The 18,596-nt window shown below is 44.3% G+C and overlaps 1 protein-coding gene across 1 annotated transcript in view; it reads right to left on the bottom strand.

Moving 5' to 3' along the window:
- The window catches only part of LOC126199202 (bumetanide-sensitive sodium-(potassium)-chloride cotransporter), a 316,749-nt gene that overhangs the window by 146,310 nt on the left and 151,843 nt on the right, over positions 1-18,596 (bottom strand). The window contains exon 3 of the mRNA XM_049935981.1: positions 11,392-11,566. Coding sequence (XP_049791938.1) covers positions 11,392-11,566 — 175 coding nt within the window. The remainder of the gene's footprint in view (positions 1-11,391; positions 11,567-18,596) is intronic.

An 18,596-nucleotide genomic window follows, 5' to 3' on the forward strand; every position in this document is an offset into this window, starting at 1 on the left:
AATGCAAAACTTAGGACAGATATGGTGTCAATCAAAATTCGTCACATTTTACGTTAACACTGACTTATGGACACGTGGATGAGAGTTTAGGAAAAAATTCCTTGATATTTAGAATACAATTAGACGACCCAATTTATCAATTTTTCCCTATTAGTTTATCATCGAATAGGAACTGACTGTCGTTATGCTCATATACCTTTCGGTTGATTTAACGCAACCGCTTGCTAACTGTCCAGCATAATCGCTGCATCTTACATCAGCGACAACCTGCCTTGTTTACTGTCATAACTAGGCGCCTGCCCCGGGACATTCTTCCCCTCTACCACCCCTACAAATCTAGTTTACAGCAATTACACCGCGCGGGGTAGCCGCGCGGTCTTGGGCATCTTGTCACGGTCCGCGCGGGTCCCTCCGTCGGAGGTTCGAGTCCTCCCTCGGGCATGGATGTGTGTGTCGTCCTTAGCGTAAGTTAGTTTAAGTTGTGTGTAAGCTTAGGGACCGATGACCTCAGCAGTTTGGTCCCATGAGACCTTACCACAAGTTTCCAAAAATTTCCAGCAATTACGTTCGCCGTAACATACGCCCAACCACCCCGTCTCTCACGAGATATCAGACCCGTCGCAGGACGAACTATTCGCTTTGCTATAGCAACATGTTCCCACTCTCTCCAACAAACTATGTCTACAGAATGTCTCATTCTGGAAACATCTCCCAGGCTGTGGCTAAGCCATGTCTCCGCTATATCCTTTCTTTCAGGAGTGCTAGTTCTGCAAGGTTCGCAGGAGAACTTCTGTAAAGTTTGGAAGGTAGGAGACGAGATACTGGCAGAAGTAAAGCTGTGAGTACCGGGCGTGAGTCGTGCTTCGGTAGCTCAGTTGGTAGAGCACTTGCCCGCGAAAGGCAAAGGTCCCGAGTTCAAGTCTCAGTGTGGCACACAGTTTTAACCTGCCAGGAAGATCCGAACGTTACATTTGTTTGTTGAGAGTCAATTGACACTTTCTGCACCAATCGTCGATCCTGTGCAGGTCTTCTCGTATTTCGCTACAATTATCTAGCGTCGCGACTTCCCTGTGTGCAACAGCATTATCAGCCTCGTGGAACTTCAGATGTTATCTATTAGGTCATTCATATATATTGCGAAAATTAACGGTCCTACAACACTCCTCTGGAGCATGCTCGAAGATAGTTTTACATCCTTTCAGAATGACATGTGTGTTCTGCTTGCTAGAAACTCTTTAACCAATCACACTGTTGATCCGATATTCCATACACTCGTACCGTTTGGTTATAATTATAGTGCAGCCACTCACAGAGGTCCAGTGTGGGCTGTAATTATCGTATGGCAGCGATACTTGGTAGATATTTTATGTGTTAATGCGGAACAAATTTACGCTGGAAAGAAAACAGTTCAAAATTTGGCCAGCGGGTGCAAATTTGGGCCTGTGAATGCGGGGAAGACGTATAGAAATGTTTACATATGTAGTGGCTTAGGAAAGGGACATTGGCAGAAAACATAAAGAAGTGGGAAAGGTATCACGTTGATTTTATCAAGCCCCGGTTAGACAATTGGTTCAATATGAGCACCGGATACGTCGACGAGATGTTGCATCCAGAGAACGATTTGATCAACAGTTTCTCTCAGCAGTTCTACATGTACATATATACTACGCTAGTCACCAAGCGGTGTGTGGCGGAGGGCACAATTCGTGCCAAAGTCATATTTTCCCCTCTGTTCCTCCCGCGATCGCGCGAGGGCAAACGACTGTCTGAACGCCTCAGTACGAGCTCTAATTTCCCTTATCTTTGAATGGTGGTTCTTGCGCCATTTGAAAGCTGGTGGTAATAATATATGCTCTAGATCCTCGGCGAAGGTAGGATTTCGGAATTTAGTGAGCAGTCCCTTCCGTTTAGCGCGTCGTCTATCTGCAAGTGTGTCCTACTTCAAACTTTCCTCGAGATTTGAACGCTCTCGCGATGGCTAAATGCACTAGTCACGAATCTTGCCGCTCTTCTTTGGACCTTCTCAATCTCTTGAATCAGACCCATCTGGTAAGGGGGAACAATACTCTAAGACTGGACGAACTAACGTATTGTAAGCTATTTCCTTTGTTGAAGGACTGCATCGCTTCAGGATTCTACCAATAAACCGGAATCTAGAGTTCGCCTTGCCCGTTACTTGCGTAATCTGATCGTTCCATTTGAGATCATTTCGAATAGTCACACCCAGATACTTGACTGATGTTACCGCTTCCAAAGGCTGGGCATTTATTTTGTACTCGTACATTAATGGGGATTTTCGCCTTCTTATACGCAGTAGGTCACGCTTTACAATATTGAGAGATAACTGCCAGTCATTACACCACGCATTTATTTTCTGCAAATCCTCATTGATTTGTTCAAACTTTCGTGTGATACTACTTTCCTCTAGACTACAGCACCATCGGCAAACAGTCTAATGCCGCTGCCAATACCCTCAACCAGATCGTTTACGTAAATCGTAAAAAGCAGCGGGCCTATTACGCTGCCCTGGGGCACACCTGTAGTTACGCTCGTTTCTGTTGAAGTCACCCTATTCAGGACGACATACTGCTCTCTGTCTGTTAGAAAACTTTCTATACAACCCCATATGTCATCGGATAAACTGTAAGCGCGCACTTTTTGGAGCAAGTGACAGTGCGGAACTGAGCCGAACGCCTTTCGAAAGTCGAGAAATATGGCATCAACCTGGGAGCGGGTATCTAGAGCCTGATGTATATCATGCACGAAGAGGACCAGCTGTGTCTCGCATGACCGCTGTTTCCTAAAACCGTGCTGGTTTCTGCAGATGAGCTTCTCAGAGTCTAGAAAGGTCATTATGTCTGAACACAAAATATGTTCCATGATTCTACAACAAATCGATGTCAGAGAAATTGGCTGGTAATTATGTGCATCCGATTTTCTACCCTTTTTATAGACTGCTACGACCTGGGCCTTTTTCCAGTCCCGTGGAACTTTCCGCTGTTCCAATTATCTCTGATAGATGATGGATAAGACTGGTGCTTAATCAACATAAAATCTTACGGGGATACGTTCTGGGCCAGATGGCTTCCTGGCGTCTAAGGATCTTAACTGTGTTACAATCCCAGATACACTAAACACTATGTCAGGCATCCTTGCGTTTGTTCGACAATTGAAAGGGAAATGGTGCTGCAGTCCTCTATCGTAAACGAGTTTTGTAAGCTAGGTTTAGAATTTTGGCTTTCTGTTTATCATCATCCGTCACATTACCTGTACTGTCATCAAGAGAAGGTATTGAATTATTTGTAGCGTTCATACATTTTACGTACGACAAACAATTTTTGGGGTTATTTTTGGAATCTACAGATAAAATATTGCATTCAAATTCGTTAAAAGAATCTCTCATTGACCTTTTGACAACTGCTTTCATTTCGCACAATTTCTGTTCGTCAGCGGGGCAGTGACTAAGTTTAAAACGACTGTGCAAAATTCTATGCTTTCTGAGCAACTTCCTAATATGTTCGTTGTGCCAAGGTGGATCCTTTCCATCCCCCATATATTTTTGCTGGGCACACACGTCTCTAGCACGTGGTGGACAATATCTTTAAATTCCGACCAAAGATGCTAAATATCTTTGTGTCCCGTAGTGAATGCTTGGAGCTGACTATGAAGATATTCATTAATGACACTTTTACTTGCTTTCCAAAACAAGAAAACTTTGCGCTGTTTCTTTGGTTTTTTGCAACTTCCACTGACACAGAAGCCACAACGACATTATGGTCGCTAATACCTTCTTCTAGATTCCTCAAAAAGATCAGGTCTGTTTGTCGCCAAGATATCTAATATGTTTCAATCTCTAGTTGGTTTTGTAACCAATTGCTCAAGGTCGTATGTTGAGAGCGCTCCTAGAATAACTTCACACAAGTCTTTGCTTCTATGATAAACGTGTAATTTTCCCAGTCAATGGATGCCAGATTAAAGTCTCCACCTATAACTAATGGATAATTTGGATATTTATTTCCTATGTACTCAAGACTTTCCCTGAAATGTTCTGTGATGTTTTTTGCGGATGCTGGTGGTCTATAAAAACATCCTAATACAATGGTCAATCCTTGTCTGATTGACAGCTTTATCCACACTATTTCACAGTCCGGCCCGGTATCGATCTCGACTGCGTTTAAACAGCTTCTAACTGCAATGAACACACCAGTGAAACTTGAGCAACACGTTGTTGTATACTGGCCTTCAGATTAGGTAGAGACCAAACGTGTTCCTGTTAAATGCTTTCTTTTAGACATCCCGAGATCCAAAAGTCGCATCGTTTCAGATCAGTCGATCTTGAAGATCATGCATCTGTAAAACCTCTGGTTGGCTCAAATGGCTCTGAGCACTATGGGACTTAACATCTGAGGTCATCAGTCCCCTAGAACTTAGAACTACTTAAACCTAACTAACCTAAGGACATCACTCACATCCATGCCCGAGGCAGGATTCGAACCTGCGACCGTAGCGGTCACGCGGTTCCAGACTGTAGCGCCTAGAACCGCTCTGCCACTCAGACCGGCAAACCTCTGGTTGTATGAAGCAGATCTTTCACTAGGCGAGCGATGTGAGGTGATACCCCATCACGCATGAAAACGGTGGTTTCTACACAGTTGCCCTCTTCCAAAGGAGCAATCACATGCCGTGTAAGGAGGTCTTGATAACGGGCAGATGTAACGGCACATCTGACGGGTCCTCTGGGTGTATTTTCTTCAAAGAAGAACAGACCGAGAGGAAAGGTACTTCTGAATCCACATCACATAGTCACATAAGGCAAGTGCAGTCTTGGTCAACTCGCGGTTTAACAGTACTCCGAATTCGGCAGTTCTGTGTATTCACTGCATCCTGTAGTACAAAGTGTGCCTCGTCACTCCATAGGATATTGCCTGTCAACATGTTATCAACGTCGATCTGTGCGAGAAACCGCAGTTGCTGCACCGCCTGGTACCAGTGTACTATAGACTGCAAAACTTTCCATAGCGTTAACTTAGGATGGACAATTCTCGTGGCACTGCCAGAGCGCTAGCACTACCCAGGGCACATGCTGCATGGTCAGTTACAGCAACATCAACCTCGCCAATAACTTTCACCGAGATAGAATGCCTTTCTTCCAGATGCCACCCCAAGCTCTCCTGTGTCTTCATTATCATCTTCTTTAACTATTTAACGACATTTGGCTTCACCTTAGACTTTTAAGTCCGTGATACTCGCTCAATGCAGCTCAGTAATTGCTGCCGTTCTCATAAAACAGTTCAACATGTTACTGTCTCGCTTCTCGATAGCTTTGTGTATGACTTTGTACGCAATGGAAAGGAAAGTTGTAGGAAAGCCCGACAGAAGCAGAAATGATTAGTGAACGAGTAACACAGCAAACAGAAAATTTATTTAATTTGTACTTCTCCAAATGTACTAAGACTCAGTACAAATAGTACAGCAAGAAACGGAGACCAAGTATCACAATGGTCTCTCTACACTAAAGCTCGAACGATGAAGATGGAGCCGCGAGCAGGCGGCGTCTGTACAGCATCATTTTGCGGAGTGGCTCCGAGCGCGAGTGTGGCGAGTCGCTGTCGCCGGCATTCCTACACTGTGGCGGCAGATGGCGCTCTAGATACCCAGCCACTGGAGGTGTGGCTCAGTGGGCGCACACGACTTGGTCCGCCAGGAACCACGCGACCGCTGTCGGCGTCAGACAGAAATTTGCAATTCTGTTGCTCAGACACCCGTTGTATGGTATCGATACATGATACCACAGATAGCCATACTGTTAACTCAAGTTACGGCTTGTCAAATGACAATGTGGCCATCATACTATCATGCAAATAGTATACAGCACAAAATTTGCACCTGGTGGCCACAATTGGATGTGATTTGTTTTCCATTGTAAATCGGTTCTGCATTAATACATTAGCATGTCTGAAAGGTATGTGCTAAGGTCTGATCAGGGTAGATCCAGAAAATAAAGTCGGTAGTTGCCAACCGCAAGGTGGAATGAGCTTAATATCTTTGAGTAGGAGGATCTTTGATGGTTAAGAGAGCCGGGAGCGCGCAGTAAAACACTCAGGAGTCGCAGCTAGGTGCCGGGAGGAAGCTGACGTGTGGTGACAGCTTTAACGTAGGATTTGCGGTACACAGAGCAAACTTTAGCACGTTAATGGGAGGCCGGCCGAAGTGGCCGTGCGGTTAAAGGCGCTGCAGTCTGGAACCGCAAGACCGCTACGGTCGCAGGTTCGAATCCTGCCTCGGGCATGGATGTTTGTGATGTCCTTAGGTTAGTTAGGTTTAACTAGTTCTAAGTTCTAGGGGACTAATGACCTCAGCAGTTGAGTCCCATAGTGCTCAGAGCCATTTTGAACGTTAATGGGAGAGGCTATATAATCATTTCAAAATGGGTTTTTGTTAGATACTGTTCAGATTTAGGATTTGTATGTCCAAGGTTTGACGCAGTAAGCGTTTTGTAAAATTTTTTGTAAGAGTGATTCGTGCTACAAAAATGTGGGAAATGGTAGTTTTTGTGTATGACTTAAAATTTTAACAATATATATATTGAGATCAACATTGTGTTTGAATCTAACAGCCTGAATCATAATCCACGTCCTTTGCTTGTATTGAATATGAAAACGAGTAGTCAAGTAAAGTTACCCCACCAATGAAAGAAGTAACGAAAATGAGGCTTCTATGCAATATATATGTGCAGTTCATGGTTTGAAATCGATTTTGGCATAACTAAAGTTATGAGAGCAAAGTTATTTCAAATAACTAATTTTATGTCATTTGCACAACTGGCATTATTCAAGGCAAGATATAATTTCATTAAGTAAACATCAGGGCCAAAAGTTAATTTTTCAGTACCATCTTAATGCCATTGCACAAACGGCATTATTCTCTTAAACTTGATTGCTGAGCTAAATACATGTTTCATCAATGGCGAAATGGAGGAGTGCAAGAAACAAATTCGCAGACGCAGTCAGATGCAGGTTAGTTGAATAATTAATATGGAATAATTTTATGTTTGATACTTCCACTAATTAAAAAGAAAAAAAAATTGGTTAGATACTTTCATGTCTACCAAGCTTCGCTGCTGGATGATAATTACAGCCCACACTGAAACTACATCAGTAGCTGTACTTTGATTATAACCGCCCGACATCTCGTTCAATAGGCGGCAGTGTGGAGCTGTAGCAAACGCGTCTTTGAAGTCTAGGAACACGGTATCTAGCTGGGCGCCTATTTACTGGTTTCTTTGTCTCACGGATGAATAGAGTGACCTGTGTTTCACATGGCTGTTTCCGAATCCCATGTTCGTTCCTACAGAGGAGATTTTGGTCTCTAGAAATGTCATAATACGCGAGCATAAAACATGTACCAAAATTTTACAACAGACCGACGTTAGAGACATGAGTCTACTGTTTTGTGCGTCTGTTCGACGACACTTCTTGAAAACGAGTATTACCTGTGTTTCTTTTCCAGTCATTGGGAACACGTCACTCTTGAAGAGACCTACGGTACACTGCTGCTACAGAAGGCGCCACATTTTTCGTATACTCTGTGTACAATCGTGTCGGTATGCCGTCAGGTCCAGTGGTCTTTCTTCTGTTGAATGATTTCAGTTGCTTTTCTATCCATAGGTCGCTTTTTTCGATGTGTGTCATCTTGTCGTTCGTGCGACAAGTTAGAGGATTAATTGCAGTGTGATCTTCCTCTGTGAAACACTTTTGCAAAAAGACATTTAGTATTTCCGCCTTTTCTGTGTCATTGTCTGTTTCAGTGTCATTATGGTCACAGAGTGCCTGGACAGATCGATCCGTTTATTGATTTAACATAATACCAGAAACTTCTTAGGATTTGCCGTGAAGTTGGTAGCTACAGATTTACGTTTGTATTTGTTGAAGGCCTCATGCTTTGACACCCCTAAGCTAATGTGGATTCGTTTAGTTGTTGTTTATCTGTGACGCTTTGGCTACGTTTAAATTTGCAGCTACGCACGACAATAATTGTAAACGAAACGAAGAAGGCATTGAGAGCTAAAATAGTATCTGGCATCAGCTACTGAAGAAGTAGTGCACTAGTATTTTATAGCGGAACGGAAGCAGTGGGATGCAACAGCCGGCAACAGTCAATTACGATCTAATTTTTTAAAAAAACCGGTGACGTCACACTTCAGATTTACACCGATACGAAATTTCATTGCATGGGATCAACGAGTCACTGCGTTCATTGAATTGAACTTACCCCCCCCCCCCACTCCCCTCCTATCTCTCACCCTTCACTCCTCCTCGAAGATAGATACGTTTGGTTTACCAAGAGAATCCACTCGACCATAGAATAATAACCACTACTCGTATGTGAGGTGTGACAGATGTCGTCACTTTGACGTCACTCTTCGTGGCTTATACAGTAGATGAATACACTAGCTGCGCGGTGTTAGTCGCGGTTAAACAGTGCCGGGTATGTGTTTATACCAGTCTTCTGTTATAGTGGGCGACAGCGTTAATGGCCTCTCACTGTGCAGCTAACAAGGAATGCAGCATTGTCAATTCAGCTGAAAATACACAAATATCGTCACAGGCCGCTGCAGTGCGTTCCTGCACCTTGACAACGTCGCAGACCAACTCGCCCATATCTGCCTTACTTTTGAAGAGTGAGTGAATATACGAATATACGTGTCCTCTTTCAGGTGTTTCAGCTACTATGAGAAAACTCACAGAACACACAGAATACCACAGAAATCTGTCGGTCGTAGTTTCGTGCGCGTAAAACACTATATAACGCTCAAATATAACGGAAGTTTACACATTACAGAACGTGGAAACAAGAGTGCTAATTGGCTAGCTGCCCGGCTGTCTACTGCGCATCCTCGGCGAGGAGACAATAAATGGTTTTGTGGACCAAAGTCCATTTCCTTCTTCCCCCTCTCTTTGTCTGCTCCTCCTCCCCCTCCCCCCCCATCTCTCTGTCCCCTCTCTGCCCATCTCTTCCTGCCCCCCTCTCTGCTCATCTCCTCTGCACCTTCTGCCTGTCCATTTCCTCCTAATCCCTTCTCTCTCTGCATTACAATCCCCATGCCAATGGGAGAGATCGTAACTAATATCTATATCAAACTTCGTTGAGGTACGTCCAAGGTTTTAGGATGAACTTTTCGCCATAACTTTTCTCATATACACATACATCAAATATATTTAACGTGTATTTAACACACATCACATGTATTTGCACACATACATCACCTGTATCTCTAGCGAATTTCGCCCTACACTTTCATTTTCACGCAGCTCAATGTTTATGATCTCCTGAACTATCGTGTTGTAAAATGATATAATTTTGCAGGTACATCCAGTGATATATGTGAATAATGTCTGCAAATACAGTTAGTGGTAAAGAAGTAACAAATGAAAACGTCATCCTTAATGCGACTGTTTTACTGCCAGAACAACGAAAATGCAGTAAGTGATAAACTTTTTTCCTCTTATCATTTTGTGGGCGTTGTCGGCGAGAACAATTTTTGTATAGGTTCGATATTATGTGTAGAGTTTGTTGTTGTGTTGTTGTCTTCAGTCATGAGACTGGTTTGATGCAGCTCTCCATGCTACTCTATCCCGTGCAAGCTTCTTCGTCTCCCAGTACTTACTGCAACCCACATCCTTCTGAAACTGCTTAGTGTATTCATCTCTTGGTCTCCCTCTACGATTTTTACCCTCCACGCTGACCTCTAATGCTAAATTTGTGATCCCTTGATGCCTCAGAACATGTCCTACCAACCGATCCCTTCTTCTAGTCAAGTTGTGCCACAAATACCTCTTCTCCCCAATACTACTCAATACCTCCTCATTAGTTATGTGATCTACCCATCTAATCTTCAGCATTCTTCTATAGCACCACATTTCAAAAGCTTCTATTCTCTTCTTGTCCAAATTATTTATCGTCCATGTTTCACTTCCATACATAGCTACACTCCATACAAATACTTCCAGAAACGACTTTCTGACACTTAAATCTATACTCGATGTTAACAAATTTCTCTTCTTCAGAAACGCTTTCCTTGCCATTGCCAGTCTGCACTTTAAATCCTCTCTACTTCGACCATCATCAGTTATTTTGCTTCCCAAATAGCAAAACTCCTTTACTACTTTAAGCGTCTCATTTCCTAATCTAATTCCCTCAGTATCACCCGACTTAATTAGACTACATTCCATTATCCTCGTTTTGCTTTTGTTGATGTTCATCTTATATCCTCCTTTCAAGACACCATCCATTCCGTTCAACTGCTCTTCCAAGTCCTTTGCTGTCTCTGACAGAATTACAATGTCATTGGCGAACCTCAAAGTTTTTATTTCTTCTCCCTGGACTTTCTTTTTTTCCTTTACTGCTTGCTCAGTATACAGATTGGATAACATTGGGGAGAGGCTACAACCCTGTCTCACTCCCTTCCCAACCGCTGCTTCCCTTTCATACCCCTCGACTCTTATAACTGCCATCTGCTTTCTGTACAAATTGTAAATAGCCTTTCGCTCCCTGTATTTTACCCCTGCCACCTTCAGAATTTGAAAGAGAGTATTCCAGTCAACATTGTCAAAAGCTTTCTCTAAGTCTACAAATGCTAGAAATGTAGGTTTGCCTTTCCTTAATCTATTTTCTAAGATAAGTCGTAGGGTCAGTATTGCCTCACGTGTTCCAACATTTCTGCGGAATCCAAACTGATCTTCGCCGAGGTCGGCTTCTACCAGTTTTTCCATTCGTCTGTAAAGAATACGCGTTAGTATTTTGCAGCTGTGACTTATTAAACTGATAGTTCGGTAATTTTCACATCTGTCAACACCTGCTTTCTTTGGGAATGGAATTATTATATTCTTCTTGAAGTCTGAGGGTATTTCGCCTGTCTCATACATCTTGCTCACCAGATGGTAGAGTTTTGTCAGGACTGGCTCTCCCAAGGCCGTCAGTAGTTCCAATGGAATGTTGTCTACTCCCGGGGCCTTGCTTCGACTCAGGTTTGTTACATATCACTAAGTGCTTTCTTTCTCAAATATTAGATGAATGCAGTATGGGCTTTTGCGCGTCATGGACTATACTTCTGTTCCACCCCCACACCAACCCCTTTGATGGTAAGATATAGGTAGGTAGCCTGTATGTTAATATAGGATATAAGTTATCTCCATTACAGATTTAATAAGAATTCGTCCAGCGATTTGAGCGTGAAGGAGTACCAAACACACACACACACACACACACACACACACGAGAGAGAGAGAGAGAGAGAGAGAGAGAGAGAGAGAGAGAGACAGAGAGCGCCAGCCTTTCACAATTAAAACATGTATAAGATCTGATGAAACGCAGTCTGAGGGAGGCGCTCACCAATGCCAGCCTGCGCGACCACCCAGGAGAGGCGCAGGAAGAGCATGACGCCCCAGATGTTGAGTAGGCAGGGAATGAGCACCCCCTGGATCCAGCCCAGCTTGACGCCTTGGTGCTCCGGAGGCCGCGGCGGCTCCAGGTCCGGGTCTCCAACAGGAAGGCCACCATCTCCCTCCTGCGGACAAGAAATCAGCACACGTGACGTTAATGCACTCCACAGCTAACAGGCACTAGCATGGAGACATGCTCGAAATTACTGATCATTCGCTGTGATCACTCCCAGCTTAAGCCAAAAGTGACTGAAAAAAAAGCGCAGGTGACTCCCGTATATAAGAAAGGTAAAAGAAAGGACCCACAACAATTAGAGACGAACATCCCCTTAACGTTGGTTAGCTGCAGAATTCTTGAGCGTATTCTGATTTCGAAAATATACGACGGTGAGTCAAATGAAAACCTTAAATATTTTTAAAAATATTATTTACTGTGCGGAAGTGGCACAAAGCTGTATCACTTTTCAATGTAATCTGCCCCACGATCAATGCAAGTCCTCCAGCACTTACAAAGTGCATAAATTCCCTTCTCGTTCAAAGGGCCGAAGAAGTTCTTCACAAGCATCAACACGTCGTTCTCTCATTTCAGGAGTCAGCTGCCGTGGCACCCATATTGCAGACACTTTGTGAAAGTGGAGCACATCATGCACAAAGTGGTGTGCTGACCCATGACTAATCTGTAAACATGCTACAACGTCATTCAGTGTCACTCGGCGGTTTTCCTTCACTACGGCTTCAACTGCTGCAATGTTCTTTGGAGTCACAACTCCTTGTGCCTGACCTGGACGAGGAGCATCTTCCACTGAAGTCACACCATTTGCGAACTTTCTACTCCATTCGTAGATTTGTTGCTGTGACAAACATGCATCACCGTACTGAACCTTCATTCGTCGATGAATTTCAATAGGTTTCACACCTTCACTATGCAAAAACCGAATAACAGAACGCCGTTCTTCCCTGGTGCTCGTCGCAAGTGGGGTGGCCATCTTTATACTGATACTGCGACGGTATGTGTGCATCTGCACTATACTGCCATCTACAGGCCATTCTGCACGCTGTTTATAGCACGCTTACCAACTTACATGATAACGGCGCGAAATTTCAATTTGTTATTACAAATTTAAGGTTTTCATTTGACTCACCCTCGTACTATGAAAAAAGAGAGAGAAAAAAAACAAAGGATTTACCCGAATTGGACGGAAATCCTTAGGTGTGATGTAAATGTACAGACAAATTATTACAATTTCAGAAAAAAATATTGATGATTTATTTAAGAGGTTAGAACTTTACAAACTGAGCAAATCAATAACGCATTGGTCTATCTCTGGCCATTATATAAGTAGTTAATCGGCTTGTCATTGTTTGGTAGAGTTGTTGGATGCCCATATAAGGGATACAGTGTCAAATTCTGTGCAACTGGGGCGTCAGATCGTCAAAATTCCGAGCTGGTTGAAAGGCCCTGCCCATAATGATCCAAACGTTCTCAATCGCGGAGAGATCAGGGAAGATCGTGGGCGAAGGCAGATGTTTGTAAACACGAAGACAAGCAGTAGAAACTCTCACAGGTGGGCGAGCATTATGCTGCTGAAATGTAAGCCCAGGAAGGCTTGCCACGAAGGGCAACAAAACGAGGCGTATAATATCGTCGACGTGTCATTACGATGTAAGGGTGCAACGGATGACAACCAAAAGGGTTCTGCCATAAAAAGAAACGGCACCTCAGGTGGTCACACCTGCTTGTCAGGCAGTATGGCGGGCGATAGTCCTATTGGTGTTCCACAGCTATTCGGGGCGTCTCCACAGGTCTTAGGTCTTCGCTGGCTATTCGATGCGGGCCTAATCACTGACGACAATTCTACTCCATTCAAGGAGATTCCAGCCCGAAGAAGTGAAAGACGTATCAGGAGATGTACTGGACAGTCTTAGAGTGTATAATAAAGCGGTCGCGCGGTTGCAGACTGAAGCGCCTAGAACCGCTCGGTCACACCGGCCGGCTCTATTTGTTGGTACCTCTGTGCTTTTGATTCTGGGGAGAAGGATTGAACAGTAGTATGTTTCATTAGAAAGACACAGCGGCATTTAAATATTCTGATATTGCTTTTCCTCAGTTAATACACTGTAAGAAAAAAAAGTCATGAAAGGAACGAATTATTCGGATGGTACGGAAATCGGTAGATGTGACATGCACGTACAGACAAACAAATGATTACAGTTTCAGAAAAATTGGATGATTCATTTAAGAGAAAGAGCTCCACAAATTGAGGAAGTCAAAAACGCATTGGTCCACTTCTGGCCGCCATGCGAGCTGTTATTCGATTCGGCGTTGACTAAATTGTTGGATGTCCTCCTGAGGGATATAGCGCCATATTCTGTCCAACCGGCGCGTTAGATCGTCTAAACTCAGAATTGGTTGTAGGGCTTTGTCCATAATACTTCAAATATTCTCAGCTGGGGAGAGACCTGGCGATCTAGCTGGCCAAGGTAGGGTTTGACAAGCACGAAGACGAGCAGTAGAAACTCTCGCTGTGTGCGGGCGGGCATTATATTGTTGAAATGTAAGCCCAGGATGGTTTGCCACGAAGGGAAACAATAACATCAACATACCTCTGTGCTGTAAGGGTAACGCGGAGCCGGCCGCTGTGGTCGAGCGGTTCTAGGCGCTTCAGTCCGGAACCACGGCTGCTACGGTCGCAGGTTCGAGTCCTGCCTCGGGAATGGATGTGTGTGATGTCCTTAGGTTAGTTAGGTTTAAGTAGCTCTAAGTCTAGGGGACTGATGACCTCAGATGTTAAGTCCCATAGTGCTTGGATCCATTTTATTTGGTATCGCGGATGACAACCAAAATGGTCCTACTATGAAATGAAATGGTTCCCCGTACCATCAATCCTTGTTGTCGTGCCATACGGCGAGTGAGCCGTTGGCGTCCCACTGGTGCCCCGTGCTTTTCCAGATTCGTCTTCGCTGGTCATCGAGTCTGCAATGGGGGCACAGCATTTTACCTGACGCAGAAAAAGGGTACGTTCGAGATGCTATAACTAATAATAACGGGCTAAAGTGACTTCATAACCTGCAGAATGTTGGAGCAAGTTGTCCAAACACTCACGATTACGTAGTGTCAAGCAATGAAGTGAATAGAGCCGGCACATCAAGCTTCCATAATACCAGCGGTGTGAGAACGAGATCGAAGGACGGCACATGGAACTGGAAGATCGTGAATCAAACTCTAAGAACAGATACTACAACCAAGGAGGATTATTCTGGAGATACTGGGGAGGGTAGTGTCGGCGGCCGGAGTGGCCGAGCGGTTCTAGGCGCTACAGTCTGGAACCGCGTGACCGCTACGGTCGCAGGTTCGAATCCTACCTCGGGCATGGATGTGTGTGATGTCCTTAGGTTAGTTACGTTTAAGTAGTTCTAAGTTCTAGGGGACTGATGACCTCAGAAGTTTAGTCCCATAGTGCTCAGAGCCATTTGAACCATTTGAAGGTAGTGTCGTCCTCCTTGCAGGTTTATCATCTAGGTATTTTACGTGAGGCGACTTTCCTGATGCGTTTGTTTAGGAAGCGCCGGGCGAATCAGGGGCTGTTCATCAGGAACACGACTGATGGAATCGCCATGTTGGTGGACGGCATCAGTCAGGAATTTCGGATTCAACAAGACACGACGCAATCTGAAATTCAGTTGCTGTTACATACTCTTATTGCTGTGGGTACCATTTAGCTACTGTTGTTAATCTAAATCTATGTACTGAAGAAGTTTGCTAAATAACTGCGTCTGTGTCTGTATTCCATGGACCAACGTACTGGGTGCGGTGCAGGGTAGGTAGTATAGCAGGTCATTTCCCACCGCCCAATCTCATTGGCGGATGGTGCATGGGAATAAAGGCTGTCATACTTCTATGTAGGAATGCTACCTAATATTGGCATCGTGGTCATTAAGCGAGATATACACTCATGCTCATAAATTAAGGATAATTGCAGAATATGGTGGTGCTAAACAACGTGGCACTACACAAAACTGGAGCTAATAGCATAGGCACATAGGGAACACACACGACACAGATCTGTAAGTCCACGGTATTGGTGATAAGTTGAGGAAACCGTCCCGAAACACACGTGCTACAAAACGCCACTGTTTCCTGCGCATGCACCTCGACATCAATATGGGATACGATCACCATGCACACTTACACACGCCACACAACTGGTTGGCATACTCTGCATCAGGTGGTCGAGCAGCTGGTGGGGTATAGCCTTCCATTCTTGCACCAGTGCCTGAAGTGTCGTAGGGATTTGAAGACGTGCAGCGATACATCGACCGAGAGCACCCCAGACGTGCTCGATGGGGTTTAGGTCTGGAGAACAGGCAGGCCACTCCATTTGCCTGATATCTTCTGTTTCAAGGTACTCCCCCACAATGGCAGCTCGGTGGGGCCGTGCGTTATCATCCATCATGAGGAAGGTGGGAACCACTGCATCCCTGAAAAGGCAGACATGTGCAAAATGACATCCCGATACACCTAACCTGTTACAGTTCCTCTGTCAAAGACATGCATGGGTGTACGTGCACCAATCATAATCCCACACCACACCATCAATCCACGACCTCCATACCGGTCCCTTTCAAGGACATTAAGGGGTTGGTATCTGGTTCCTGGTTCACACCAGATGAAAACCTGGCGACAATCACAGTTCAGACTATACCTGGACTCGTCCGTGAACATAACGTGGGACCACTGTTCCAATGACCACGTACTGTGTTCTTGACACCAGGCTTTACGGACTCTCCTGTGACCTGAGGTCAGTGGAATGCAACTTGCAGGTCTCCGGGCGAATAAACCATGTCTGTTCAGTCGTCTGTAGACTGCGTGTCTGGAGACAACTGTCCCAGTGGCTGTGGTAAAATCCCGAGCAAGGCTACCTGCAGTACTCCGTGGCCGTCTGCGGGCACTGATGGTGAGATATCGGTCTTCTTGTGGTGTTGTACACTGTGTACGTCTCGTACTGTAGCGCCTGAACACGTTTCCTGTCTGCTGGAATCGTTGCCATAACCTTGAGATCACACTTTGTGGCACACAGAGGGCCCGTGCTACAACCTGCTGTATTTGACCAGCCTCCAGTCGCCCTAGTATTCCTCTCCTCATAACGTCATTAATATGTGTTCTTTGAGGCATTTTCAACACACAGTCACCATTAGCACGTCTGAAAACGTGTGGACACCTACTCGCTGCACCGTACTCTGACATGCACTAACACACCTCTGCCTATGCGGCTGCTGCCAGCGCCACCGTGCGACGACCGCAGGTCAAATGAACCGCATGGCCATACCCCGAGGTGATTTAAACCCGCAAACCGCCCACCAGAGCGTTGTTTCACCATGTATCAGCATTATACTTAATTTATGAGCATGAGTGTAGTATCCGATCAATAGTATTTATACACTCCTACACAATGCGGAATTGACCTCTAGATGTCACAAGAGGTGGACCCCTACGTGTATCAAAGGAGGCGGGAAGTATTGTGTCATCAGTAGAGAAGCAGTAACACCAGAATGGATCGGTCTGGAGAGCTCAGCGACTTCGAACGGGGACTAGTCATTGGATATCACATGAGCATCAAATCCATGTTGAATATTTCTACCCTTTTAAAGCTGCCCAAATCAACGGTTGGTGTTGCGACTGTCACGTGATAACGCGAAGCATCAGCCACAGCCAAAACCGAGAGCAGGTAGACACCATGGACTAACGGAGAGGGATCGTCCAGCAATGCGAAGAGTGGCTGTACAAAATCGCATGAAATCAGCGGAAGGAATCACTCGTGAGTTCCATAGTGCTACCAGCAGTCCTGCAAGCACAATGACTGTGCGTAGGGAGTTAAAAAGAGTTGGACACAATGGTGGAGCACCTCATTGTAAGCCACACATATCAGTCATGAAACAGCATCTGTTTGGCAAGGTTTTATCGACATAAAATTCCTGAAATGGACTGGTTTGCCTAGAGTCCTGTCCTGAACCTAATGGAAGACATTTGGCTTGAGGTAGAATATATACTTCTCCAGCGTCTATATATATATACTACTCCAGCGTCCAAAATCACTACCTACTCTGGGTTTTGGCTCTTGAGGAAGAATGGGCTGCCGTTTCTCCGCAGATTTTTAGACACCTCACTGAAAGGGTCCGCAGCAGAGTTCAAACCCCGTACGAATATCCACTTATGGATGTCTGCATAGCTTTCATCAGATGATGTATGTGGTGGGTCGAATGTTTTTTTATTGACTCTTCAGACCACGTGCTCTTAGGAATTAGTTAAATTTCCCATCTATCATCTCAACTCTTCTCGAAATGATGTGGAACGAGTCAGCTTACGGGATATGTATAGCAGATTAGTTTGCGTGTTAATGAAAGTATGCGTTTTTCAAACCTGCTCGTGCAGCTACACTTAAAAACTCGTTTTCCTTCTTTTATTATTATTATTATTATTATTATTATTATTATTATTATTATTATTATTATTATTTGCAGGCTGCCAGTTTTAAATAAAAATTCGTCTGTGAAGTAGAAGGAACTGTACTGAGGAATTTATCTTCGACTGAATTTGAAACTCACTTGGTACGTTCAGGCATTTTATGTTAATGGGTAAATGACGAAAGATTATTAATGGATACTGAACTCTTTTTTATAAGCCACTGTCAACTTTAATAATCGGTGATACAATGTCATTCTTTCTTATAGTGTTATAGATACGGACACCACTACTTTTCTCAAATTGTGGTGGATTCTTTATGACGAATTTCACTTGTGAATGTTCGAGAGCATGCCGAAAAGTAAAGCGTGCGAATATTTTATGTCAAAGCTCTTGATGCTTTTAAATAAAATAAACGTTATAGACTTTCTCCATCTTTATACTTCATGTCTTCATATTTGCAGTCGCTAGAGGGGTCCGAATTCTAGCGTGTAACATTGTGTTGTGCAACGTAACGAAGTCGGCGCGTGAGAAGCAGCGTGCTGTAATACAGTTCAGAATTTGATGAGTTCGTCAACACATGGCAATGCCGGACGACGCACTGCCACTGAATCGTCTGCAACAATCCAAAGCCTTGGATTAACTGTCTTCGATCATACTCCATACAGTTCTCACTTTGCCCCATCCGATTTTCA

The sequence above is a fragment of the Schistocerca nitens genome, chromosome 8 (assembly GCF_023898315.1).
Source record: "Schistocerca nitens isolate TAMUIC-IGC-003100 chromosome 8, iqSchNite1.1, whole genome shotgun sequence".
Classification (NCBI taxonomy): Eukaryota; Metazoa; Arthropoda; class Insecta; order Orthoptera; family Acrididae; genus Schistocerca; species Schistocerca nitens.